Source organism: Acaromyces ingoldii (genome assembly GCF_003144295.1).
Source record: "Acaromyces ingoldii strain MCA 4198 unplaced genomic scaffold FA10scaffold_2, whole genome shotgun sequence".
Taxonomy (NCBI): Eukaryota; Fungi; Basidiomycota; class Exobasidiomycetes; order Exobasidiales; family Cryptobasidiaceae; genus Acaromyces; species Acaromyces ingoldii.
The window spans coordinates 429,896-454,423 of NW_020290248.1; the positions used below are offsets into that span (position 1 = coordinate 429,896).

The following is a 24,528-nucleotide window of genomic DNA, read 5'->3' on the forward strand; positions in this document are numbered from 1 at the left end:
CTGGCGTGCACATCGTCAATGCCTCGACTGGCTTGGCCGACATGCTCTTGAGCCTCAACGAGGTGCCTGGCCTCGGTCTTGCGTGGGTAATAGCTGTGGTCTTGGAATAAGTCGATCCCTACAAATACTGATCTGGTTTCTCCTTCTTTGTCAGAATGGACCTTGGCTTTGCGCTCGTTGACGGTGTCTGCCGCTCGGAAGGTATCGCACAGCTGGGCGTGACGACTGTCCGAACGCACCCAAACGCTCTCATCGCCTCGTCTCCCTTTGCGGCCATCCTGATCGGAACGCTCGTCGGCGGCGGTGGACCGCTGCTCATCGGTGCCTTTTCCCTCGAGGAAGCCAATTGGACCTTGCGCACGCCGACCTGGCTAACGCAACCTGCGTCGCTCCTCGCCATCGACGTCTGGTCCTCCGCCCTCCTCTCGGCTCTTTACGCGGGCCTCACGAGCCCGCTCGGCTTCTCGTCGCTCATTCCCCCTGAGCATCGCGCCTGGCTCAAAGGCGCACAGGGGCCCGCAATCCTGTATGCCCCGCTCGAGATGGCCAGTGCCGCCCTCGAGATTGAGCGGAGAGAGAACACCACCTTTAAGCCATATCGCTTCGGCCAGGAAGTCGAGGGAGCGTATCTTGCCATCCAAGAGGCGCATGCGCTCTGCGCAATCGTCCTCTTTACGATCCTGGCTGGTCAGAGACTCAGTCTGGCTGTGCTAGCACCGTTCAGCCAAGGTCCCAAGAAGCCAGAATCAGTCAAGGCAAGGACATTGACGGCGGCTACGCCCTCTGCCAAAAAGAAGAAGGGCATCAGCAACGATCCCTCGCTCGTCATCGACGAGAAGAATGGTTTCGCGACGACGGCCGTTACCAAGAGCAAACTTGCTTCAAACGGAACGCCGCAGAAGAAGAGAAAGTAGACGGAAGGAAGCGAAAAGAGAGAAACATGCTGAGAACGGTGCGACACGCTCGATCATCGATCAATTAGTGCGTGGTGCCGACGAAGAGTTGCCTTAAGTACTGTACAATGAGGAAGGCACGCAAAGAAGGGACGTAGAAGGTAGTGGAAGTAGAAGTAATGTACATGCAGCGCAAGGATGAATTACCAGATACGGCTCTTGATCATCGAATAGCGACTGACGTCGATGAGGTTGGGTCCCTTGCTGAACTCCTTCTTCGCCTGACCCTGCCCTGACGAGTTGGCGGCAGGAGGGGCGTGCGTAGAATTTGCCTGGCTGAGACTGAGCTTAGCAGCGTCATCCTCGTTCTGGTCCATCAACGCGCCCAGCTCGGCCTCGTAGCGGATTGTCTCCTTGTCGATGCCGATTGGCGCCCGGTCGCGAGCATTGAGCTCCTCTTCGCGCTCTCGCTCCTTGCGCTGTGCGCTGGCGTAGCGATGTGAAGCAAATGAGACGAGATTCGTGCCGAGGAGGAGTTTGAGCGCAACGAGGCTGTTGACATCGATGGAGTGTTAGGAGGAGTAGAGGCGAGGAGAAGATTGGATCCGCCCTTGCGAAACAACTCACAAGATCCAAGCTATCATGATCGTCAAGGCCCAAGCGGCTGTCGAAACGACCAAGTGGGCCGTGTGCTCCATGACCCTCTCCGGGTCTTGGACCAAGAAGACTTTCCGAAGGACGAGGGCCGTGGCGGCCTGGAGCATTCGCAGCACCTTGATCGCAGCGTTGGCGTCACCTTCACCATCGTGTGTAGAGGAAGGAGGATTAGGCATAGCGCACTCGTCAAAGTGACTGTCGTCACCGACCATGCCGATCATCTGCAGCGTGATTCGGACAAGCATGCACGCCAACGGGAGAGCAGCGAAGCCAAGCCTCCTCGAAACAATCGGACTTTGGTCCACAAATGTGTGTTTTCTCGCTCGAGCATTGGGCGAGCCGGCAGAGGAGCCCGTGACGACGAGGTCGCGACAGAGCACATCCATGAAGCGACCGTACACGGCCGGTCGAATGTGGTTGAATTTGGTGATAAATGCGTGCTTGAGCCAGTCAACGAGGCACTCGGACCCTAGCACGATGCACACGGGCGCAAATGCCGTTTCGAGAAGGCTAAAGGATGGAAAGACGGTGAACGAAGTCGGCAGGGGCCCCAAGATGGTCGCGCCAAAGTTGCTGCCAGAGCTGCTGCTTGCTCCTCCGCTACTATTGATGGACCCCGCTTTGACTCCCGAAGCCGACAGAGTTCCACCGTTGACAATCGAAGACGCAGCAAAGGGCGAAGGGGCGCCACTGAGAGGCACGCCAGCTCCTCCCAGCTGCCCTGCACCGCTCGGGCTGATGGAACTTGCTGCGGCGCCCGATACCTCGATCAGGTTTCGCAAACCAATAGCGCTCAGCATCAGAGTGAGCTGGAATCGCTCCACAATGTCGGCACACGTCAGCTGGAAGAGATTCTCCTTCTCGAACTTTTTGAAGACGGAGCCCTTGATCTCCACGAATTGGTTCGATAGAAGGAGCGTCAAGAGGGCATTGTCGTAGGAGTTGATAGCCACGTTGAGTGTCACGAGCTGGTAGAAGAGCACGAGCGTATGTGCGAGAATGTAGCCCAGGGACAGGACAAAGAAACCGAGCGGGCGCAGGAAAGGCTGGCTGCCGTCCTTTCTCCTCGCCAACGTGCTCCGCGAGAAGAGCGAGTCGAGGAGGTCCTGTCCAAAGCTGCAGCAGAGGCGGTCGGCAATCTCTAAGACATTAAAAATGACGTAGAGCTTCACGACGTCCTGTCCCCTGACGGAATGGTACATCTTGCTGGCGTCTGTCGCTCGGCTGAGGATGTAGCAACTGAGGACGACGAGGAGCGTCTTAAGCATGTCACACTTATGACTCGAGTGCAGATATCGCTTGGGACCGCCCGTGATCCAGACGAGGGTATTTCGGATCCAGAGGTAAAAGGCGACGAGGAATCGCAGCGGCAGAATGGTAAACGTGTAGAGAAACGAGTCGAGACAGACGGCAAAACCAAAGAGGATGATCTTCTCCATCCAGAATGGTATGGCGATAAAGTTGGTGACTCGTTCCCACTTCATCTCCTGCGTCGAGTCGAAGTCGGTGGCCATGACCTCCTCCTTGAGGTAGTCCCATAGACTGAACGGGGGCGCCGCCTCGGCCAGCTCGTCTAGCCTGGATGCCAGCAGCTCAGCCATCTTTGCGTCCCGGTTCGCCTTGGCTTGCTTTGCTGCCGCTGATTCGGCCTTTGCTGCAGCGGTCGAAGATGGAAGAGCGGGCTGCCCGTTGCTGTCAGATGCAGTGTTGGATGCCGTTTCGTCATCGCCTTTGGTGGTGGAGCTATGAGGGACTGAGATTTTTGCAGGAGTTGCGCCGGTAGCATAGCCTACCGCACTACTGATGGCGGTGCCTAGGGCCACGATCTTCGAAAGCGGCGTGTCCTGCACGCCCACGCCAGATCCTCGGCGCTGTTCCTGGGGCGGCGTGCCTTCGGTGCCGCCCTCATCGCTGAGCCAGACATCCTTGTCGCCCTTGACTTTTGGGGTCGAAGGCTCAGAGACATTGACTTGCTTGATCTGCTCTGGTCGGCCTCTGTCTTTTGACGACTTTCTGCTCGATGGTGACTGCCAGTCCTCCGGCTGACCCTCGACGGCTTGCACAGCAGCTGAAGACTGGCCGCGTCGATGCGAAGGCATTGTTGGAACAGCGGTTGACCTTGGAGAAAGCGAGGGTCTCTTGGAGTGCGAGGGCGTGCTCAGCTTGCCGTTACTGCCGCTCACTGTGGATATTGGAGCAATTGAGGAAGCCCGTCTGTTGCTGTTGCTGCTGTTGCCAGACACCTTTTCGATGCTTCCCTTGTCACTGTCGTCGCCATTTAGGGAGAGGCTGACGTCGTGTGCGCGGCCTGCTGGCTCGGCTGCGTCGACAGATTCGGTGCTCGGGGCCGCGCTGAAGGGGTCGTGATGCGTAAGCATGTCCTCGCTGTCTGTCCTCTCAAGCCGTCTGCCGTTCGTCTTTGCCCTTGCGTCAGGGCCGATTTCGTCAAAGGCCGGTGTCCTTCCATCCATCACATCGACGTCCTCGTCCACGTCTTCGTCCTCGTACGAATGCTCCCACGGCGAGAAGCCAGAGAGCAGCAAAGCTTTCCTGCTCCGCCTGTACTCTCTCAATGCCGCCCTGCCACTCCCTTCGCTCTTGTGCCCGTGCTCTCTCTGCTTGGATGCCGATTCAGTCAGGTTCGACAGGCCGCTCTCACTTTCCTCATCCGACTCTTCGCCTTCCTCGTCCGACTGTTCGTCCTCCCACTGGTCATCCTTGTCATCGATGGCCACGCCGTTCTTGGCAATCGTCCCCGCCTCCGCCCCCGCCGCCTCTCCCTCATCTGACTCCACGTCCTCCCAGCTCGCCTCGACTCGCTCAGCCCTTTTGCGGGCACGAGCCGGGAGCGTTGTGCGATCACTGGTGTTCGCCTCTCCGTTGAGGTGCAGCATCCCGAGAGGCGATGGCTGCTCTAGCGGAGGCGCAGCGACGGGCTTCGTCGGTGTCAGAGAGTCGCCATTAGCGGCCATGACGCCCGTCCACGGTGTGCCCGTCGGCGTGCTTGCCCGATCCACCTCTCCGACGCCATTGCTGAGCGCTCCACCGTGCTCGCGTCGGGGCGTCGACGGTCCCGCCTCGTTGTCCATCTACGGCATGTACTGGTGGTCCAGGGACAACAACCTCGGCCTCTCCAGATCCAAAAAGTGGATCTGAGCCCTCAGACTTCACGTGTGCCTGACGCGCGCTTTCGCCAACATCAAGACTTTCCAGAAAATATTGGAGAAAAAGAGACCATCACCCACTACTACGTAGATGCAAGCAAATAAATCCCTGGGGTTTTGACAATTGCGAGCAAAGCGCCGGTGTGCATGAGAAATCTACTCTACAAGGAAGACACTTCGATGAACCCCGTTCCAGAACTGTCGCTCGGCGTCGGACAGTGCCACATCGCCTTCCTCGCCCAGGATCTGGTCCACGAGCGGGGTCCTGGCACCCTGCGCTTCCCTCGAGGTACCAAGGAGAACGACGGACCACGGCGTGCCACCTGACTCTGCCGTGTCTGGTCTGCGAACGAGCTCCCGTAGCGCTGCCCAGAGCGAGCCGACTTCCGCCGCAGAATCGACGGTTGTCGTCTTGAAGACTGCACCTTCCTGCTGCCTCGAAAAGAGAGCTCTCAGCAGCGTTAGGATGGCCTCTGCCTCGCTCCGCAGCGACTCAACGCCGCCGTGCGGAAAGGGGTGGGAGTTTGCCCTCTGTCTCTCGGCAGCAGTGGCTTTGTACGAGAGCATCCAACCGAGGCCTACCTCGGTGAGGCCCTTGCGAGCGTACACCCTCGCGTTGTCCAGTAGCGTGCCGAGCGAGGCCGGATTGATAAAGCCGAGCTGCGCAAAGGCCTGGTGGGTGCGGAGCAAAGATGTGACACCAAGACTCGTGTAAAGAGTCAGCCTTGCGCGCGAGGTCGTCGTGGACGTATTTGCAGAGCCAAGAACCGCAGAGCCGGCCTGTGCGCCCGCCTGAGTATCCAGAGATGCCAAGGCCGCTAGAAAGGCCTTGGATGATCGGGCAAGAAAGTTCCAGCTTCGGGTCGCAATGGACTTGATTCCTTCTCCAGCGGCACCGCCTGGTTGAAGAGCGAGCAAGTCAAGGTACCGGATCCGGATTCGGGCCAAAGAGAGGCAACAATCGCCTATTTCTTCCAGATGACCTGTCCGCAGCCTCTGCTGCAATCGCCCTGCCGTGCTCGAGACGTCGATAGGAGCCTGGGCCTCTGAGAGAACGGCATCAATCGATGAGAGGACCTCTTGCTCGAGAGCGGTGAGCGCAGCTTCCTCTGCGCCTGCCTCGGGCCAGGATTGGGTCCCAGCGATCTCGGCGTGCTTGGCGGCTTGAGCCACCTTTATGGCCAGGGGCGCGTATTGCATTTGTGCGAGCCCCTCCGCCCATTCACCGTCCGGACTTCGCTTCTCGCCGTCGGGGTATGCAGTGGCGAGCTGCCGAGCCCGGGCTTGTGCGTGAAGCGAGATTGTTGCGGCGGCCTCGACCGACTGAGGGGACAAAGGAGAGGCGTCGAGGAGTGCCAACGAGGCCATGTGGATGTTGTGCAGCGTCTCCATCGCCGAGGCGGGTGTGATCAATGACGTCGTGTACTGTTCTTCTCCCTCCTGTTCGCCGTTGCTCTCCGCATCGCCGTTTGACATGGCATGGTCCTGCCACTGCTCGTCCTGCTCTTGGCCTGGCGCCTCGGCATCTGTCTCGGCTGACTGGCGAATCGCCTCTTCCTCGTCTACACGCTGTCGCGCAAGGACCATCTCTTGCCCCTGAATGACAGCCTCGAAAAAAGCAATGGCCTGTCTGACGAGGCTCACTCTCTCACCGCCGTCATCGCCGCCTGTCGACCCTGGAGCTTCATCGACCTGGTCGCCGAGTGCCATGTATGCGGCCCCGAGATTGAACTGGACGTCGAGGTAAAAAGCATTGGGGAGGGTGTTGCCATCACTTGCCGTCTCTGTGGGCGGCGAGAGTGAGAGTGCCTGCTGATAGAGCCTGACAGAGTCTCGCAAGATGGAAATGCTTGTCCTCGGCTGGTAGAATGCCGTGCCTAGGAGGAAGCACACCCGTGCGCTGTGACGCCATGGCAGTGAGCTCATCACACGCCCAAGAAATCAGGCATAATGCTCGATACTCACCAGTTGTAGGCTGCATCAGCAGACCTCGGATTGAGCTGCAGCGATCGCCGATACAGCGACAGACTCCGTTCAAAGTGTCGCCTGGCCTTGATGCCCACTGCGAACCGCTCGGCCTTTTCTTCTGCCTCGACACCCGCATCGATTGCATCGTCAAAGTCATTGTATGCCTCAGGAGCAATCTGCTCGCCTCTTGCGCTGCCTCCCGCCCCGCTGAGAGCTTTCTTGGGGGGCCTTGCCATGTCGCAGGAATTGGGAGAGTACCTTCTTGGTCGAGGTCAAGAAAGAAGAAGAGTGAAAATGGTCGAGAAATTAAAATTTTTAGGGTTGTTCGCACCTCCACTACTACTGCCAATGGCGGTAGCGTTCGGAGAGAAAGAGGCTGTCTAGTATGGACAGCCTCGCCAGTGCATGAGAGTGAAAAGCAGCACTGCTGCTATCAGCATTGTGTCTATTCCGTGTCAAGCCTGGGAAATTACACCACAGCCTCTCTCAATTGCGGGCAGATGGGTAGCGAATTGCAAAGGCGGGGGATGCACCTGAAAAAATTGACACACAGAAGCTCCTCATCGCGGGGGGCCTGCGACCGCATACAAGCCACACGCTTTTCATTACAGACCCGTATTTCTCAACCTCCCTTTGCATCCTCCTTTCTCCTCCCTACCCTCTCTTTTACTGAGATACCTCCCTTTCTTGTTCCCTTGGTCTTGCAATAGTCGTTTTCAGACTGCCCCCCCCGTAATCGCACTCGCGACACCTTCACCATGAAACTCCTAGGAAATAGCCTCAGGGTGACCGTCCGGGCAGGTGCACTTGTCAAACCCGAGATTAGTCAGAGAGAATACCTCACTCCTCTCAAGAAGCGGGTGTCATGCTGTGAGAGGGCTGCCACACCAGGCCTGATGAATACTCGCCTTGATTCTTCGATGGCGCTGACATTTGCCCGAGGGGTAAAAAATCAACCACAGACATCAAGGCTGTCCCGGGCGAGAAATTCAACATTGTCGTCTCACCTGGTGAGCGCATCGATGACGCCAAGCTCTTCTGGATTATCGTGTGTACAACAACCATCCTCGACTGTGTGCTTTCACTGCTGACAATACGGTTCAGGTCTACGTGGACGGCGTCTTGGTAGACGACCACGTCCATGTCTTTCATCCGGCCGTGGTCAGCCCGCTCGCTGTCTATGCCTACTACGGCTACGTTGACCAGACGGACGAGGAAACCGACGGAAGGTGGTACATGAATCCGCTGTGTTTCAAGCATCCTAGTCAGTCAAAGACCTGGTCGGAAATTGAAACTGCATCTCCAAGCACCTGACAGAGGGAGTAATCGTGATTATCTTTATCTTGGTCGACAGAATACCCCGAGACCACAGTCTGTCCTAATGGCGACGAGGCCAGGGGTGAGATCAAGATCTGCTTCATTCCTTGCGAAAGGTGTCGTCCAGAAGAGAGCACGCCCTTCGAGCACAGGGCCGGCTACCGCGAGAACAAAGCCAAGAGCGCGAACGACTTTGGCGTCGAGGCCAGGTGAGACACATTTACTTAGTCAAAACCGTCGTGCACACAAGGGGACTTGCAAAAAAAGATGCTGACGAAGATGGTGTTGTGAAGAGGGGGCACGAAGGTGGCCATCGCTCCTCACATCGACTGGCCCTTTGGTCATCGCGTGAAGCAGGGAGCGACAAGCTACGAGGCCGTGTTTCGCTACCGCTCCGAGCGCTGGCTCAGCAACCGCAGCCTATACGCCGATTAATGAACGTTTACGACTCCATCGTCGAGAAGGAAAGGCAAATCAAACGACATCTCGGTCCGCAAAGTGACACATACAATCTTCGACTTGCTCTCATGCTCCCGTCTCGCTGTCCAGATCCTTGCTCATTTGCTGTGCATACATAACTCCTCGCTAGCCTCACACCGCTGTTTGATGCTTGTATATCCTTCTCCATCACACCATCTATCAGTGTGACCTCATCGAATTGTAAATAGAGAGTATCAACTAGTCCTCGTCGTCCGAAGTGGCCCACTTGCTCTTGGCAAGCACGTTGCTCTTGTCCCCACTCCGACCTGAAGGCGCCTCGTCCTTCTTATCGAGTCGATCGCCTGGCGCGCTTTGCGGCTGCTTCTTGCGCGAAGCCAGCGCTCGGGCCCTCGCCTCTGCTTCGTCCCTGGATCGCTCTGGCGAATCTGACGACGAGCCTCTCCTCTTCATGACTGGCGTCTTGCTTCCACTGCGACCGCGCGGGCTGTCGCTGGGCGACCTCGCAGCTGCCTTTGCCTTTGACCGCTGGCGGTAGTCAGGCGTTTGGTCGCCCTTCACCTCTGAGCTTTCCCTCCTCTTTGCCCTCGTCCTCCTCCTGTACTCTTCCTCAGAGTCGCTGTAGCTGTCTCGTCTCTTCAACGAGCGGCGCGGCGGTGATGGAGAGAGCGGAGCATAGCTCTCTGATCTATCTCGCTTTCGTCTGGGAGCGCGCGAGGGCGAGGGTGACCTCGAATCCTCGCTAGGCGATCTCCTTCTCCGAGAGTAGACCGGGCGAGGCGACGGAGAGCGTGAATCGAAGCTCGCCGATCTCCCCTTCGGCCTCCTAGGCAGCGCATCTGGAGAATACGTGGGCGACCTGTATCTTCTCGGATCCGGAGAGGGTGAACGACGCTTTCCCCTGTCCTCGTACTTGTCCTCCTCGGGGCGTCGGTCGTAGTAGCGCATCGGGCCCTCGTCGTCGTACCTTGGCCTCGCCGAGCGAGAGCCATCGTTTCCTCTGGGGGCATCTCGGGAGTAGCCATCGTACCTGTCCTCTCTGTGGCGATCGTAACGGGGCGAGGGGCTCCTTCTCCTCGGGTAGTCTGCCTGTCTGTATGGTGGGGGGCTGCGTCGATTCCGATCTCTGTCATCGTCTTGACCTCGTGGGCCCTTCGCGCCCTGCATGTACACGCAAAGGTCAGTTTGAGACTGACAATAAAGGTGCTGCAAGGCACGACTCACCCAACCTGAGTCTTGAACACGTTGCGTGACGTTGCCCTGCCTGTCCCTGAACTCCTGGCTCCTGCCCCCATCCCACCGGCTCCCGCCTCTTCCCCTCCCTCGTCCTCTTCCCCTTTCCCCCGCCCTTGAACCCAGTTCCGCGCCTGCCCGCCCCTGGTAGTGGATGACGCCGCTGTCACGGATCGCGCCGGCATCCTTCTCCCGCGCCTCTCGCAGCTCTTGCTTCTTGCGCTCGACAAATTCTTGAGGAATGCCGCCGACGGACTTTTGGGCAGAGAGAAGCAGCGTCCAGAGCTCCGACATGAATACTGGCGTCTTGGTTTCAAGGAATCCTGTGAGCGAGAGCTGCAGCTTGCGGGGATCGGGAGTCTGCATGGGCGTGTCAGCACTTTAAAATCACATGAGAAGAGAATGAGGGAGCCACACACCCGGTTGTCCTTGTCCTCGAGCATGCCATTGACGTATTCGACGACGACATCGTCCTCGAATCCGAGCAGCTCGCTGACCTTCTCTGCGATCCAGGGCTGTGCGAATTTCGACCTCTTGTCAGCCTTCTCTTCCAGAAGCACAAGACCGCAGTCGCGCCGGCACTCACCCTCATGACCTCGAGCTTGACCTTGGCCATGTCCACCTTCTGATCGAAATGCGCCGGGAACTGGCCCTGGTCCTTGAGCTTCTTGAGCAGCGTCTGCTCCTTGTTCCTGTACCGCCCATCCTGCGCCGCTGAGACGCCTCTGTAGCTCGTGCCCGACATGCCTCCCTTTCTCTCTCTCTCTCTTCTCCTCTCTGTGTATGCGCCGCGCCCGTCCTCGTTCCTTTCTCCTCCTCCTTTGTTCGTAGAGGAAGCTCGCGCGGACAAGGGAAAAAAGTGTCACTTTGGTCCGCCCTAAAAGCAGCCACGTGAAATCACACCACTGTGCGTGTTGCAGTCTACCGGTAATGCAATCAAGACAACCAACCCCCACAAGCTTCCATCTCTCTCGTCACCTCGATTTCTAAGCGATAATATTCAAGCACGATAGAAGCAAAGATGATGGAACCAACGACGGCGCCGACGCATCCTCCCAAGGACGACCCGTTCACCAAGGACGAGCTCGCCAAGTTTGACGGCTCCGACGAATCCAAGCCCGTCTACGTCTGCATCAAGGGTTAGTCACACTTCCTTCCTGACTCTCTTTGACTCCCTGACTTCCTGAGTGATGGCTTGGCTGAATGAATGATGGACTGCTCCAGGCCAGGTCTTTGATGTCTCGCCCAAGCGCGAAATGTACTGTGAGTCCGCCCTTCTCTCTAACTATCCAGGTGCTGGTGCTGGAGCTGGTGCTGATCGGGAGCCCACGTCGCAGCGCCCGGAAAGGGCTACCACATCTTTGCCGGAAAGGACGGCTCGCGCGGCCTCGGCATGTCCTCGCTCAAGCCCGAGGACGCCGTCGCAGACTACTCTACGCTCGACGACAAGCAGCGCAAGGTCCTCGACGACTGGGTGAGTCTCTTAAGCCACCTGGCGCTTTGTGCTTTCTTGGGCTCGTGGGGCTGACTCGTGTGTGTGCGTAGGTGGCTTACTATACCAAACGATACAACATCGTCGGCAAGCTCGTCGAGTGAAAGAGGTAGCAGATGTGCTTTTTTTTCATCCTTCATGCTCAGATTGCGCGCCCACACGATCGAATCAGCAATATCTTTCATGGGATTCTCAGGAAAAGAAAAAGAAGTCGTCATGAGAGAGAGAGAAGAGAGAGAGCGCGACCTAGGCTTTGTACAATTTTGGTGGTCATCTCGGCGTCGTCAAGGGGTCGTTAAGTGGTCGTGAACAGTTGGGCGTGACGCAGAAAGAGAACCCATTTCGAGAAGAACCTATAAGAATGTATGGAGAAGAGAATAAGAAAGGGCCGTCCGACTGAGCTGGATCAGTGGCGGCCCCTTCCAAGGACCTCAGAGAGGAGCACGAAGCCGGCACCAGCGGCCAGACCGAGAGCTGCTTTGCGAGCGAAAAGGCAAAAGGTCAGTCAAGGCACACAAGCCTCAGAGAAAGAAAGAGGGCAGCAGCAGACGCACCGTAACTGGGGATAGCACCCAGCTTGAGAGGCCGGCCAAAGTTGAAGCCCCACGACTGCACGTCTTCATCGTCGCTCTCGTCCCCCTGCGTCGCTGACGGCTTAGTCTCGCGCTCCTCGTCTTTCGAGACCTGACCTGCATGCTGTGGGATCGTAAAGACCTCCTCCAGCGCCGTCCTCCTCCTCTCGTGGTTCTTTTCGCCAGCAGAAGAAGAGGCTAAGGAGCCCATGCCGAGCGCAGAGCCGGACTCGGTCAGGGCATCGAGCTGGGACAGCTGGTCTTCCAGGACACCCATGCGGCGAGCGAGGGACTCGAAGCGCTTGCGCTCGACAAGGACCATGCTCGTCTTCTTGATTGAGCCCTTTCCGTCGGGCGAGGGCGCCAGTGTCGTCAGGGGCACCGAGAGCATCTCTACGTTGCCGTCACCTTCTGTCGTCTGGCCTTCAGCAGGCAGCTGTTCCTGTGCCTTTTCTCCCTGACCCTGCTTGAGCAGCTCGTCCAGCGCCTGCAAGTTCTCGGCGCTGAGCTCGGCGCCGCAATCTTCCTTGGCCGCCTCAGTGGGCTTCTCGTCTTCGATGGGACTGAAGAGGTCCATCATGCGTTGCCTCAGGTTGTCGCGCTGCGGCGGCGGTGGCGGAGGCTGTGATGATGAGGATGCTGATGAGGATGATGCAGCAGCAGCGGGAGGGGTGAAACTCTCCTGCAGCTGAAGCGCGACTGGGTTGCCACGGCGGGAATTCTTGCGACTGAGCGTGCCGCCCCACTTGCCCTCATCCTCGGCGGCAACAGAGGCGTGTGTCTTGCCGTCGTCTTCGTGCGTCGCCGAGTGGAGAGCGACGAGCTGCTTGAGCTGACCGCTGCGTCTGCTGCCTGCCTTGCGCCCAAAGGTACCCGCCTTGCTCATCTCGGTGGCCATGCTGGCCAGCGAAGAGGGCGGAATGGCGTCGTAGCTCTCCTCGGCGGCGGCGGCAGCCTCTTCCTGTCTCTTGACCGACGTGCGGCGAGACACGCCGGGGCTCAGTGGCTTGTAGGGTGCCACGCCAGACGCCTCATGAGCGCTCATGTGGCTCATGTGGCTCATGTGGCTCATGTGGCTTGGCTGGCTTGACTCAGCCTTCGCTTCGGCTTGAGGAACCACACTCGCTCGAGTGGCATCCGATGCAAAGAGGCTTCTGGAGTCCTCTCGGCCGGGCGCCGGGTTGCGAATACGGACGCTTCCCTTGGCAGCCGGCACATCCATCTCGTTGTCGGCCAGCAGGCCCGAGTCGTCGTCGTCGGGCTTGGCAACGATCTTGCGGGCCGTGCCGTACTTGATGTCCTCGTCGTCGTCTGCGCCGATGCCGAGTGCTTCGCGCTCCTCTACGTCGTACGTCGAGCTCCTGTACGGGTTCGACTTGCCGCCGTTGGAGCGGCCCGGACGAAGGTGTGCGTTCCGGCGCGCCGCAGCCTCGGCCTCGGTCTCGTCATCCAATTCCACATCCATGCGACGAGGAGGGGGAACCATGGCCAGGCCGAGACCAAGGCCGAAAGTGGCACGGTCATCATCGTCCTTCTTTGTCACAGCACCCTCACCGCCAGACTCGCTGGGGTCAGCGCCACCGATGATGGACTGCACCAGGCTAGCGTCCAAGGGGGTGAAGCCGAGTGGGCTGTGAGGAGGTGGCGTGCCCGGTGCACTCTCGCCCGTGCCCGTGCCCGAGTGCGACGAAGAGCTGCGCTGGTGCTCATGCTCGGCCTTGACCGTGTCTCTATGTTCGTCGTCATCGTCGAAGTTGAGGTCGTCGTCTTCAAGCTCACTGACGAGCGAGGCAGCCTCCTGCTCGCTCAAGCTGCCAAACCAGTGCTCGAGCTCGGCCATCTCAAAGTGCCGCTTCTTGCGGCTCGCCTCGTCGCCCGACATCTCCGACAGGCTCGTGAAGCTCTCGGCTCGCTGCTTGACGTAGCCCTCGCCGTAGATGGGCGCCATGGGTTCGCGGGGAGAAGACGAGGTGGCCTGCGAGGAGGCCAGCGAGTCGACCGACTCGCGCCTGACGATGATTGGCGAGCGAGGGGTGCCGGCTGCGCCTTCGTCCTGGGCAAGGTCGGCGGCCGACTCAAAGGAGCGAATCATGCCCCTGACCTGCTTCTTGTCGCGGAGGCGCTTGAGCGTGCCCTTGGCATAGGCGGGGCCAGTCCTCTTGCTGTCGTCGAGCGCCTTGCCATCAGCCTCGTTCTCGGCCTCGTCCTGCTCCTCGACATCGTCCTGCCGGGGCCACTGCATGCCACCCTCGTGGCCCCAGATACGACCACGAAGGCAGTCGCGGCGAAGCTTCTTGACGGCTTCGATCATGAGCCTACGCCACTTTGTGTTGAGTCCTTCCTCCTCGAGATCCGACGCCTTGAGGCGCAGGAAGACGCGGCCGCCCATGTGCGCCCGCCGGACGTATGCCGTGACATCCTCGACGATCGGTCGCGGGGTGAGACCAAGGACGTGGGTGAGGTAGAGGGCCACCTGCGAGGGCGTCCATGCCTTTGGATTGGCCGGCAGCTTGGCCACGAGGGCGGCCACAGTCTCTTGCTCGCTCAGCTTGCGCATCTCGGGCTCTGGCGAGGAGAGCGAGACGACCGACGACGATGACGACGAGGTAGTCAAGCTCCTCTGAAGCCGCTGCGGCGGCGCAGGAGGGGGAGCCGACTGCCACGACTGTGTCTCGGCCGCGATATCGGGCTTCGCAATATTGATGCTATTGCTGTTGCTGCTGCTGTTGCTGACCTTGACGCTAGCCATGGCCTCCTTCTCGCCCTTTCCAAGTCCGCTGGGGACATTGCGCCTCGTGGGCGTCAGCAGCGAGTGGGAGCGGTGGAGGTACGAATAGCCGCTGGGCACCTGTCCGCCCGGGGAGAAGCCCGCCGTGACCGAAGAGGGCGAGGGTGGGACGGGCGCAGCAAACGAACCTCCGCTCGAGGAGCCGCCCGACGAGGAGTTGTGACGAGCGTGGCCCGACGAGGTCCGCGGTTGCGTGCTGGTCGACATGGCCGGCCTCTGGTCCAGGGTGCCAGGTGTGTGAGGGCTCTGATCTGTCTCTGTTGATTCGTTTCTTTCGTCTCTTCTACTTCTGTCGCTATTGGAAGAAGGGGGGTATATAGGTCGTGTAAGGTCGTCACAAGGATCGTCAAGAGGAGCAAGAGGAGAAAGAGGAGAAAGAGGAGAAAGAGGAGATGAAGGCAGTCGAGGCAGTGATGAACCTCTGAGACGAGGGCCAGGGCGGGGGAGAGGAATAGGAGGCGGGCGCGGCAGTTTAAATTCGACAGGTCCGTCCAGTGTACCGACCCCTATCGAGGGGGGCTTGTTAGCGCGTCAACATTCACGCTTTGACAGGTCCGTCACGTGTTTTGTGGCTTGTTGACTGTTTCACCTTTCGCACAAGCCGGCCTGCCTGGGAAGCACTGATGGCGAAGCTAGGGAGCTAGCTAGGACGGCAGCGCACTGATCCCTGGTCCTGATCGCTGCGATCTCCTGTACATGACTATCTTTTTCTGAAAAGAAGATGGACTTCGATTACATTTCGAAGAGCGGCGCTGACTGCAGAATGCGGGCTCCGTCGCTCCGCCTCTCGCACCGTGCGGGCTGGTTTTCGGTCGGTCGCTACGGTTGCTATCCCCATCTCTGGCTGTAGGGGTCTTCGACCTTTTTCCCCTTCTCACCATTCTCGATAAGTACTTGGTACACACACGCAGCCAGTCGTGATGGTTTTCAGATCCCTCAGTCTCTTCACTGCATTCGCTTCGGCTTTGCTCTTGTTCAGTGAGGCGACCGCTCATAAACTTGCCCCACGGGCGGCCGCTTCCTCAGGGCCTGCGCTCACCGTGCACGGCTGCCTCGTCAACAATGTCACTCTGCCACCTCTCGACTTCCCGTACAACGCGCTCGAGCCCTTCATCAGCGCAGAGATCATGACGTTGCACCACACCAAGCACCACCAAGCCTACGTGACAAACTACAACATCGCTGAGCAGCAGCTGGCCGCCGCCGTGGCAACGGGAGATGTGCACAAGCAGCTCGAGCTTCAAAAGGCCCTCAACTTCAACGGAGGAGGACACATCAACCACTCGCTCTTTTGGAAGAATCTCGCCCCAAAGTCGGCTGGAGGTGGTCAGCTCAAAGACTCAATGCTCAAGAGCGCCATCGTCAGGCAATTCGGATCGCCCGAAGGTCTCCTCATGGCGGCCAACAAAACACTTTCCACTCTCCAAGGAAGTGGATGGGTCTGGCTGGCCTACAACCCCGTCACCAAGATCCTCGAGCTGACGACGACAAAGGACCAGGACCCCCTCTTAAATATGGATCCCATCATCGGGTGAGCACACCAAGCCGTGCAGTCGTTGCTCGTCATGCGGACTGAATCTGACGCATTCATACTCCAGCATCGACGCCTGGGAGCACGCCTACTATCTCCAGTACAAGAACGACAGGGCTGGCTACCTTGCTCAGATTATTCAGGTTATCAACTTCGACGAGGCGATCCGCCGTTACGTGGCAGCTGTCGACAAAGCCAAGCCTTAGAAATTTGTTATATGATCAAGAATGTCTTCTTTCCCCCATCCTGCGATCTCGTCTCGCCCTCTTGAACATTACATCTTGATTTTGATGAAGGAGGCGGTTGTGTGGAAGCGGGCCATCATATGTCTCTTCGCCATTTCGTTAGAGGGTTTGACACGTGGACGCGTTGAGCCTGCGCTGGCCTTGCACCTTCCGCGACTTTTAGCTTTTTGAGAGTGCACGCACAGCCAAGCCCGCTCGGCGCCGTCGACGACCAGCGGCCTATTCTTCCCTCGCCTCTTTTGCACTTTCTTCTTCTTTTCCTCCTCGAGAAGATTCGCAAAAGACTCCAACAAGTGGGCTGACGACGCTGCCGCCGCCTCCTCCTCCTCCTCCTCCCCCCCTCTGTCTCCTGCCACCCTCCTGTCGTTGTCGCGGCAGCACACCATGGGCGACTCGTTTACGAACCAGCCAGAGTTCTTCGAGGTCGACCTGGGCGAGAGCCTCGTCTCGAGGACAGAGACCCTGGGTGTCTTTCGAGAACTAGGACCGCCCGACCTCTGCCATACGATCAAGACGACGGGGAGAACCGGAAGCAAGGATGTAAGTCGCTGTCTTCGCTGACTGCCGCTCGAGAGCGCTCCTGGCTCATGCTTTTCTCCCTTCTCTGCGCTCGCCCAGATTGGCTCCTACCACTATGTGTCGGGCGTCGACGCGTCTTCCTCGGCCGCACTCGCCGCCTACATCAACAGCTTGACCTACGAGCTGGACCAGAACCCGGCGTGGTTCTCGGGCAAAGGTGCATACAAGCTCAAGAGCGGCGCATACTGGTGAGTAACGGTCTAAGTTGGGGGAAATGAGGAGCCTGCTGATACGCATGCGGTCGACCCAACGCCAGCTGCTTCAATGCCTTCTCAAGAGTCGATGTCCGCGTCGAGGTCAGGATTCCAGGCTCGGTTGATGCCTACATCGTCGATGCGAGGGGCGAGCGGCACGAGACAACGCCCGAGCTCTGGCAAGAGGTCTACCTCTCTGCGCTCCTCCGTGCCATTCTCTACTCGGACGATGCGAGCTACAGGCTGGCGGGCTACCGGAAGCTGGACCCCATCTCGAGCCCAGACGCAGAGCATCGCTTCTTGCAGGCGGCAGAGAATCTCTTCTTCAAGGGCTGGCAGCTCGGCTCGGACCCGGAGATCCAGGTGGCCACTGTCGTCTCGAACCATCTGACGGCGGGCATCCTCAAGTACTTTGGCGAGGCACAGCGGTATGAGCAGGCCGTCAACCTGTTTGAGAAGCTCTATGCGCGGGAGCCAGAGGTGGCCGCCCTCGTCGCCCAGGCCTACATCGGCATGAGTGAGTCTTAAGCATCTTCCCTTCCATGTGCTCACAAGCAGGCTCACCTCTCTGGTTTCACCCTGCAGACGAAGAGATCAAGGCTGTGCAGATCATGCACAACGCCATCAAGGTCACGCCACAGAGCTACTCGCTGCTGCACGTCCAGACAGACTTCCTCCGAAGCAAGGGCAAGCTCGAGTGGGCGCAAAAGCTGGCCAAGGAGGCCGTCAACTGCGCTCCGAGCGAGTTTTCCACATGGGCCAAGCTGACAGAGTGCTTCATTGATAAAGACCAGTGGGAGTCTGCCCTCTACACGCTCAACTCGTGCCCCATGTTCACCTACAGCGAGCGAGACCTTCACCGGATGCCTGCGCCGGCGAGGACACACCTTCCCGTCAAGGCCTTTATTGCCGAGAGTGGGTTGCTGGACGACGAGAGCGCGCGCGACAACGAGGCCGATGTTGCCCTGCTTCGGCTGCCCGCCCCTGCGCTCAGAGGCACCTTTGCAAAGGCCTATGGACTTCTGACGAAGCTCGTGGCCAAGATTGGGTGGGACGAGCTGCTCAAGTGCCGATCCTCGGTCTTTGTCATGGAAGAGGAATACCGGGCCCAGAAGACGACGACATCAGAGGTCAACCTGGATCAAGCTCAAACGACAGACGACGATGCCGCTTCGACGACGGCGATTGCCCCTTCGATTGCGCCCCAAGAAGGCGAGTCGGGTGGCGATGCACCGGCGGACAGCAATGGAAACGAAGGGGAGGGAAAGAGAGAGCAGGAGGAGGAACAGGTCCGGTCGGTAGACAGCGCCTTCCCCTCAAGCAGCGGCGACGGCGAGGAGACGAGCGAGAGCGACGGGCTGCACGAGAAGCTCGACAGCCTGGGCATCTCGTCGCAGGCCAACGCCTCTTCCCAGTCGATCCCCACCATCAAGGTCTCGACGGAGTCGGATCGGGAACGAGAAAAGAGCCAGCTGGAGGAGTTTGTCAAGCAGCAGCAGGAGCACGAGCAGGAGCACATCAACGGCGCGGCGGCAGCGCAGAGTGGGCCAACGCCCGATGTCAAGGTCGAGGCACCGCCGTTGGAAAAGCCTGCACAGGCCCAGGCTGGCGGCGGACACGGCAGGACAGACTCTACAGCCACGGCTGGTGCTGGTGCAGCGGCCCTAGCTGATCAGGGCGGGAAAATCAACGGGATCGCCGAGGGCGACAGCTCTGTGCAGTCACAATCGGGACCGGCCACCTCGAGTGGGTCGGCGTTCAACAATAAGAGGCTGTGCGAGCGGTGGCTCGACAACCTTTTCATGGTCCTCTACGAGGTGAGTCCCCAGTGACTCTCGTTTCTGCAAAGAAAAGGGCTGCTGACCAGGGTCTCTGATAGGACCTCCGCGTGTACACCATCTGGCGGGCCGAGGTGGCGCACTACAAGGCCCAGTCGCTCCCCTACCGCAAGACGGGCACCGAGTGGGAGATTCTCGGCGAGCTGGCGCTGCGGTTACAGCACAAGGAGGAGGCCAAGGACGCCTTCCAGCGCTGTGTCGATGCCAAATTCTCGGCAAAGGCGTACCTGAAGCTGCTCGAGATCTACTCGGAGCAGCGCGATGTCGAGCGGAGCCTCTGGACGGCGATCCGCTTGACGGCCTACCACCATCGGTGGTACATGGAGGGCACGGTGAGTTCCTTGTGTTATGTTCTCTCTCCAGTGTGTGTGAGATTCCTTGGCTGACTCGCTTTTTCCACCAGTTCCCGGGCGCCGTCGCCCACCACCTCTACAACCTCATCGGCGACGTGGGCCTGGCAAAGGTCAACTTTACCCTCGTCTCGATGAACCCACCCGAGCCCATCTTGCGGCTGATGAAAAATTACTTTGCCTATGCCCAGGCCTTCAAGGTGCCGGGCTGGGAGTCGTAAGGGGGAAGAATAGCCTCTTTTGTCACGCTGCCGCTCTGCAATGTCATGTTGAGAGGATGATGATAAGAAAAGGACAGGCTGATTTCTATTACGACACGGATGGGAATGCATTACAAGGTGGTGGTGGTGGTGGTACTGCTAGACAGATGCTCAGCCGAGCGAGGACAGGTCTGCGCTCGGTTTCTTTCCCTGGATGAGCTCGGCGAGGACAAAGCCGGTGCCGGGGCCCAATGTGATGCCCCAGCAGCTGTGGCCTGCGCCGACGTAGAGACCGCGCTCGCGGTCGCCCGCGATGGTCGGTGCGCCGCTGCCGTAGCCGCTCTGCACGGGCAGGTAGCAGGCCTGCTCGCGCTCCAGCGTCGCGGGCGCAGAGGCAGCAGCAGCTATCGTGTCGAGGTGCGAGGGGCTCAGCGCGGCGCACTGCTCCACAATGGCAGCCGTGAGCTTGGCGTCGTAGGCAACATCGGCCGCGCGCGCGGGAAGCGGCACATTGTCGGACCCGCCACAGGCGTACACGGTGCCGTCCTCGCGGCAGTAGACCTCGGGCGCACCTGCTTTTTTACCGTAGCGCATCTCGGTGAAGAGGCAGGTTGCTGAGGTTGGTTTCGAGGAGCGGATGACGACGCTGTGGGCGCGCGAGCCACCGATGTGGCGTGCAGAGGAGATGAAGGAGAGGAGCGGCGATGCGGACTTGGGGAGGAGACTCTTGAGCAGCGAGCCGGTCCAGGGCCTGGGTTCACGAGGAGGGGTGGTGTCAGTAAAGAGTAAACAACAACCGGGAGGGAAGGGAACACTCACCCGGCGGCAACGACGACGTCCGTCACGTCGCTCAGTGTCTCTTCTTTGCCATCTGCACCCTTGACGACGAGGCCCTCGACTCGGCCTGCATCGCTGAGAAGCACCCGCTCGGCGCGCGTGGCCAGCCGCGTGTCAAAGCCGCTCTTTTGCGTTGCGCACTCGACGAGGTGCCGCACCAGCGGCTCGGGCGTCACCTGGGCCGTCGTGCCGCCGCCGCCCATGCTGCTCGAGCTCGTGACGTGCTCCGTGTCGAGCCAGTCGAGGTCCTTTGGCACGTGCGCTTTGCTATTGTTACGCCGCGCCTTGCCGCCATTATCAAACGAGAGGCTGAGCGTGTCGACGAGGCGGTAGCCCCAGCGCGCCTCGCCGCCGTGCTCCTGCGCCAGCTGGCGGTGCAGGTCGAAACTCAGCGCGGCCAGCGACGACGTGGCGGCGCCGTGCCAGTCGAGGGCGAGGAAGCCGCCAGACTTGCCAGAGGCGCCCGGCGCGACGGCCGGCGCCTCTTCGATGAGTGTCGCACGCAGCGGGCCTGCTGCGTCGGAAGAAGACGAGGCGTGCGAGAGGTAGTAGAGCGTGGACGCGCCGATGATGCCGCCGCCGATGATGGCGACGTGCCGCCGTGGCGCTGTGGTTGAGTCTGCAGGGGACATGGTCGTGGTGTAGCTGTCGCTGCTTCTTGTTCGTCGTTTGCCACCCGAAAAAGAAGCCGAGGGCGAGAAGAATTGTCGAGTCTAGCAAAACTCGCAAAGTGGAGGGAGGCGCCCTGCAGCTCAAAATTAGTCTTAGCCCGGACTAAGCGCGCAAAAAAGAAAGAGGCAAGCTGAGAAGACGGCTGGCTGGTGACCACCAGCCAGTCATCTCGCATAGGGATGAGCACGGGCGCGGCAACGAGCGCCGGTGTGCAGCGCAAGACCGTGAGGAGAGAGAATGACAGGATGGCGGCAGAGATCCTTGCCTGGACCATCGCCCATCGCGTGCTGGCGCTGACGACGCTCGTCGCCGCGTCGCTGCTCCAGCCCGCGCACTTTGACACATCGGCGCAGCTCCTCCTCTCCCTCGATGCCACGAGCCCGTCCGGACGAGGTAGGTGGCTGACGAGGGTCGCCTGCGCACTGACCAGGTGGGACACGATCCACTTCCTCGGCGTCGCCAGCCCGCGCCCGCTGCCCCTGCCACGGGGACTGGTGCACGACCGAGGCTGGCACGTCGCAGACAAGCAGGGCACCGCAGCTGGCGGCGGCCTCCAGCACGAGCACTCGCTCGCCTGGCAGCCGGGCATCGTCTGGCTGCTCAGATTGGCAGGCTACCGCTCCTTTGATGGCCTGCTGCAGAGCTGGTCGCCCGTTCAGGCCGTCCTTCTCGTCTCTCTCCTCGCCACGGCCGCCTCCTGCCTCTTGCCCGTCCTTCTCTATCGGTGAGTAGTCTCTCTGAGATTTCATACGTTCGAATATCGAAGAGCTGATGGCCTGGCACGCAGCCTCACGCTAATGCACACGCGAAACAAGGCCCTCGCGAGGACGGCAGCCTACCTCTCCATCCTCTCGACGTCGCCTTCGACGCTCATCACACCAACCCCGGAGCCCTTCTTTGCCCTCTTTACTCTCCTGGGCCATCTGTCGCTCGAGTCTGTCTCTCCGCTGGCTGCAGCGCTCTTCTACGCCATTGCGACGGCCTTCCGTGCCAACGGCATCATGCTGGCTGGCTTTCTCGTCTGGAAGCTCGTTTGGGCCAGGCTCCACGCTGCTGCTGCTGCAAAGACGACCAATTCTTCCCTGGCCGCCGAAATGGTATTCAGAATAGCCGTGGCGACCCCTCTCGCGGTTGCCATTACTCTTTCTCCGTTCATCCTCGGCCAGACATGGGCATACATGCGCTTCTGTCTCGACGACGGCGCAGCGGCAGCGAGGCCGTGGTGCAATAGAGCACTCCCGCTCAGCTACACCTTCGTGCAGCGAGAGTACTGGTCAGTGCATTCCTTCCTTTTCACAAAGTTCAAGCCTCTCAACTTCTCTCTCTCTTTTCCCAATCAGGGACGTGGCCCCCTTTCGCTATTGGACCGTGGCCCAGCTGCCCAACTTTCTCCTGGCAGCGCCCGTGCTGGCGCTGTCCCTGCGCTTCTGCTCGCAGTACTACGCCACCGATCCCAGGGCAGTCCTGCATCTCACTCTCCGGCCCTGGAGGGCTCTGGCAGCACCAAGAACCCAAAAACGGGCTCAGCCCAAGGAAGACAGCGAGACATCGGAGGGCGTCAGCGTCACGACGACGCCCTCCCTCCTGCCCCACGCTCACTTTACTCTCCTCACGACGGCGCTTCTCATCGTCAGCTCGCACGTCCAGATTGCGTTGCGCTTCGCTTCGCCCGGTGGACTGCCCGCCGTCTGGTGGGCCGCCGCGGACGTGCTCCTGTCGACAAAGGGCCACGGAGGGGAGAGAGCAAAGAGATGGCTGATTGGGTACCTTGTCATCTGGAACGTCGTCAGTCTTGTCCTGTATGCTGGCTTCTACCCTCCGGCCTGAGGCGCAGCAGTAGCAGGAGACAGAAGAAATGAATCAATGTCCACTGTGTTTTCGAGCCTAGGTACATCGTCGCAGTCCTGAACCTGGATTCAGATACGATTTAGATTCCTCCTAGACACAGCGGCCTCCATCGACTGGCAGGTCGATGCCCGTGATGAATTCGGAAGCAGGATCGGCGAGGAAGAGAGCAGCATTGGCGACGTCTCTGGGCTCCGAGAGGCGACCCAGGGGAACGCTGTCGTTGAACCTGGCAGGGCATCGCGCTTGTCAGAAGTCGCGACTGCTGCACTGGTTGGGGCCACTACTCACTGTTTGAGCTGCTCCGCTGTCAGGGGGTCGCCACTCTCCTTTGCGCCTGCAAATTTGGAGAGGCTGTGTGCGCAGGATGAGGAGAGTCAGTCCTGGGTCAGCATCAAGGGCTTGCTTGGCTCCCTCTCTCACAGAGGTGTGTTGCCCGCAACGGGATTGAGGCAGTTGAAGCGGATCTTGTTACCTGCGTACTCGAGCGCCAGCGCCTTGGAGGCCGTCGAGACGGCGCCCTTGGACGCATTGTACCACACCAGCTTGGGCCGCGGGCGGAGGGCGGCCGTGCTGGAGATCTGGATAAACGCGCCGCCCTTGCCGGCCTCGATGAGCGCGGGCACAACCGCCTTGACGCTCACGTACAAACTCTTGACATTGATGGCAAACACGCGGTCAAACTCGTCCTCGCTCACGTCCAGGCTCGCCTTGTTCGAGTAGGTCCAGCCGGCATTGTTGACGACGATGCTCGGCACCCCGCCCAGCTTGTCGCGGCACGCCGACACGGCCCGCTCCCAGTCTGCGGCCTTGGTCACGTCGCCCTTGATCTGGTAGGCGGCCTTCTCTCCGACGGCTCCCTTTATGCCGCTGAGGTAGTCGTCAGACGGCGCGATGATGTCCATGTTGAGCACCTTTGCGCCCTGGCCGACAAACGTCTCGAGGATGCTCCGGCCGAAGCCCTGGCCGGCGCCCGTCACGATGGCCACCTGCCCCTGCAGTCGTCCTGGATGCTGCGTCATGGTTGCTTGAAAAAGAGAGAAGCAGCTGTCTGTTCGAGCCAGTCGATTGTGGAGAGAGTAATTGCGCTTCAGCAGTAGAGGCCGACTACGCAAGTGGCCGACAAGGTCCTCAAAGGGTGCCTATTAGTCCTTGCCCTTCCCAAAATGCGGGGAAATGGAGGAGGCATAGGAAATGCTGCTGGTCTGTGCGAGAGAACATATCACGTGCCTTACCATCACGTGTCAATGGCTTGCCTCACTCACAAAAAAGTTTTTTTTTTATTCCGTCGCGTTTTTTGATTTTTTTTTGGACGTGGGCTTCTTCCCGAGGCAAGCGCGAGGCTCTGACGTTGCTCTTCTCCTCCTCCTCCTTGAAGGACGGCCTCATAACGTTCTTCTTAATATTGGTTCCCCATCCTTCCTTCTCGCCTCTCGATCTTGGGTGAACGATTGGATAGACGGTCGGAAGGACGGACGAGGACACAAATAGAAACGGCAGGCAAGCGGGGCGAAGCTAGACCTTCGGTTCGTGCGCAACCATGGCTTCACCGGCGGACAAGCCTCTCGCGTCGCCCGTCGCGGGCCAGCTCTCGCCTGCTACGACGAGCACAGCTGCCAATGCATCGGCCACAGCCGCCGCGGCAGCAGCCAGCGCCGCTGCCCCTCGTCGTCCTGGGCTTGAGCGCGCCATCTCCCGGGCGCCCTCCCCACCTG

At 59.7% G+C, this 24,528-nt stretch overlaps 10 protein-coding genes across 10 annotated transcripts; 5 read left to right on the forward strand and 5 right to left on the reverse strand.

Moving 5' to 3' along the window:
* Window positions 1-371: 371 nt before the first annotated feature.
* FA10DRAFT_278124 (DUF747-domain-containing protein) lies at window positions 372-6,952 on the reverse strand (the record flags this gene model as incomplete). Its single annotated transcript, XM_025523431.1, has 5 exons — window positions 6,680-6,952; window positions 4,901-6,614; window positions 1,521-4,639; window positions 1,136-1,445; window positions 372-710 (listed from the first exon to the last, which is right to left on the reverse strand). Exons 1-5 carry the CDS (start codon window positions 6,916-6,918, stop codon window positions 372-374), a joined length of 5,721 nt encoding a protein of 1,906 aa, XP_025378455.1. The 5' UTR covers window positions 6,919-6,952.
* A 488-nt stretch (window positions 6,953-7,440) lies between these two features.
* FA10DRAFT_258675 (hypothetical protein) lies at window positions 7,441-8,434 on the forward strand (the record flags this gene model as incomplete). The annotated part of the gene is made up of 5 exons (XM_025519920.1): window positions 7,441-7,552; window positions 7,645-7,730; window positions 7,787-7,946; window positions 8,037-8,208; window positions 8,293-8,434. The coding sequence occupies 5 exons, from the start codon at window positions 7,441-7,443 to the stop codon at window positions 8,432-8,434; spliced, it is 672 nt and encodes a 223-aa protein (XP_025378456.1).
* An 83-nt stretch (window positions 8,435-8,517) lies between these two features.
* FA10DRAFT_299889 (hypothetical protein) lies at window positions 8,518-10,512 on the reverse strand. The gene is made up of 4 exons (XM_025524767.1): window positions 10,257-10,512; window positions 10,090-10,185; window positions 9,662-10,030; window positions 8,518-9,598 (listed from the first exon to the last, which is right to left on the reverse strand). Exons 1-4 carry the CDS (start codon window positions 10,413-10,415, stop codon window positions 8,678-8,680), a joined length of 1,545 nt encoding a protein of 514 aa, XP_025378457.1. The 5' UTR covers window positions 10,416-10,512; the 3' UTR covers window positions 8,518-8,677.
* A 134-nt stretch (window positions 10,513-10,646) lies between these two features.
* On the forward strand, window positions 10,647-11,555 carry FA10DRAFT_265132 (cytochrome b5). Its single transcript, XM_025520935.1, has 4 exons — window positions 10,647-10,809; window positions 10,895-10,933; window positions 11,008-11,144; window positions 11,216-11,555. The coding sequence occupies exons 1-4, from the start codon at window positions 10,692-10,694 to the stop codon at window positions 11,264-11,266; spliced, it is 345 nt and encodes a 114-aa protein (XP_025378458.1). The 5' UTR covers window positions 10,647-10,691; the 3' UTR covers window positions 11,267-11,555.
* Window positions 11,440-14,947, reverse strand: FA10DRAFT_63437 (hypothetical protein). The gene has a single exon (XM_025525617.1). It carries the CDS (start codon window positions 14,727-14,729, stop codon window positions 11,664-11,666), a length of 3,066 nt encoding a protein of 1,021 aa, XP_025378459.1. The 5' UTR covers window positions 14,730-14,947; the 3' UTR covers window positions 11,440-11,663.
* Window positions 14,948-15,442: 495 nt separating this feature from the next.
* FA10DRAFT_292181 (putative manganese superoxide dismutase precursor) lies at window positions 15,443-16,575 on the forward strand (the record flags this gene model as incomplete). Its single annotated transcript, XM_025524388.1, has 2 exons — window positions 15,443-16,053; window positions 16,121-16,575. The coding sequence occupies 2 exons, from the start codon at window positions 15,443-15,445 to the stop codon at window positions 16,257-16,259; spliced, it is 750 nt and encodes a 249-aa protein (XP_025378460.1). The 3' UTR covers window positions 16,260-16,575.
* Window positions 16,477-19,543, forward strand: FA10DRAFT_265133 (chaps-domain-containing protein). Its single transcript, XM_025520936.1, has 6 exons — window positions 16,477-16,838; window positions 16,917-17,065; window positions 17,134-17,588; window positions 17,657-18,888; window positions 18,951-19,241; window positions 19,313-19,543. The coding sequence occupies exons 1-6, from the start codon at window positions 16,683-16,685 to the stop codon at window positions 19,478-19,480; spliced, it is 2,451 nt and encodes an 816-aa protein (XP_025378461.1). The 5' UTR covers window positions 16,477-16,682; the 3' UTR covers window positions 19,481-19,543.
* On the reverse strand, window positions 19,255-21,030 carry FA10DRAFT_63529 (FAD dependent oxidoreductase). Its single transcript, XM_025525618.1, has 2 exons — window positions 20,279-21,030; window positions 19,255-20,210 (listed from the first exon to the last, which is right to left on the reverse strand). Exons 1-2 carry the CDS (start codon window positions 20,926-20,928, stop codon window positions 19,631-19,633), a joined length of 1,230 nt encoding a protein of 409 aa, XP_025378462.1. The 5' UTR covers window positions 20,929-21,030; the 3' UTR covers window positions 19,255-19,630.
* Window positions 20,892-22,850, forward strand: FA10DRAFT_265134 (hypothetical protein). The gene is made up of 3 exons (XM_025520937.1): window positions 20,892-21,692; window positions 21,756-22,241; window positions 22,309-22,850. The coding sequence occupies exons 1-3, from the start codon at window positions 21,214-21,216 to the stop codon at window positions 22,793-22,795; spliced, it is 1,452 nt and encodes a 483-aa protein (XP_025378463.1). The 5' UTR covers window positions 20,892-21,213; the 3' UTR covers window positions 22,796-22,850.
* FA10DRAFT_299895 (NAD(P)-binding protein) lies at window positions 22,802-23,984 on the reverse strand. Its single transcript, XM_025524768.1, has 3 exons — window positions 23,237-23,984; window positions 23,105-23,167; window positions 22,802-23,042 (listed from the first exon to the last, which is right to left on the reverse strand). Exons 1-3 carry the CDS (start codon window positions 23,833-23,835, stop codon window positions 22,907-22,909), a joined length of 798 nt encoding a protein of 265 aa, XP_025378464.1. The 5' UTR covers window positions 23,836-23,984; the 3' UTR covers window positions 22,802-22,906.
* Between the last annotated feature and the right edge of the window lie 544 nt (window positions 23,985-24,528).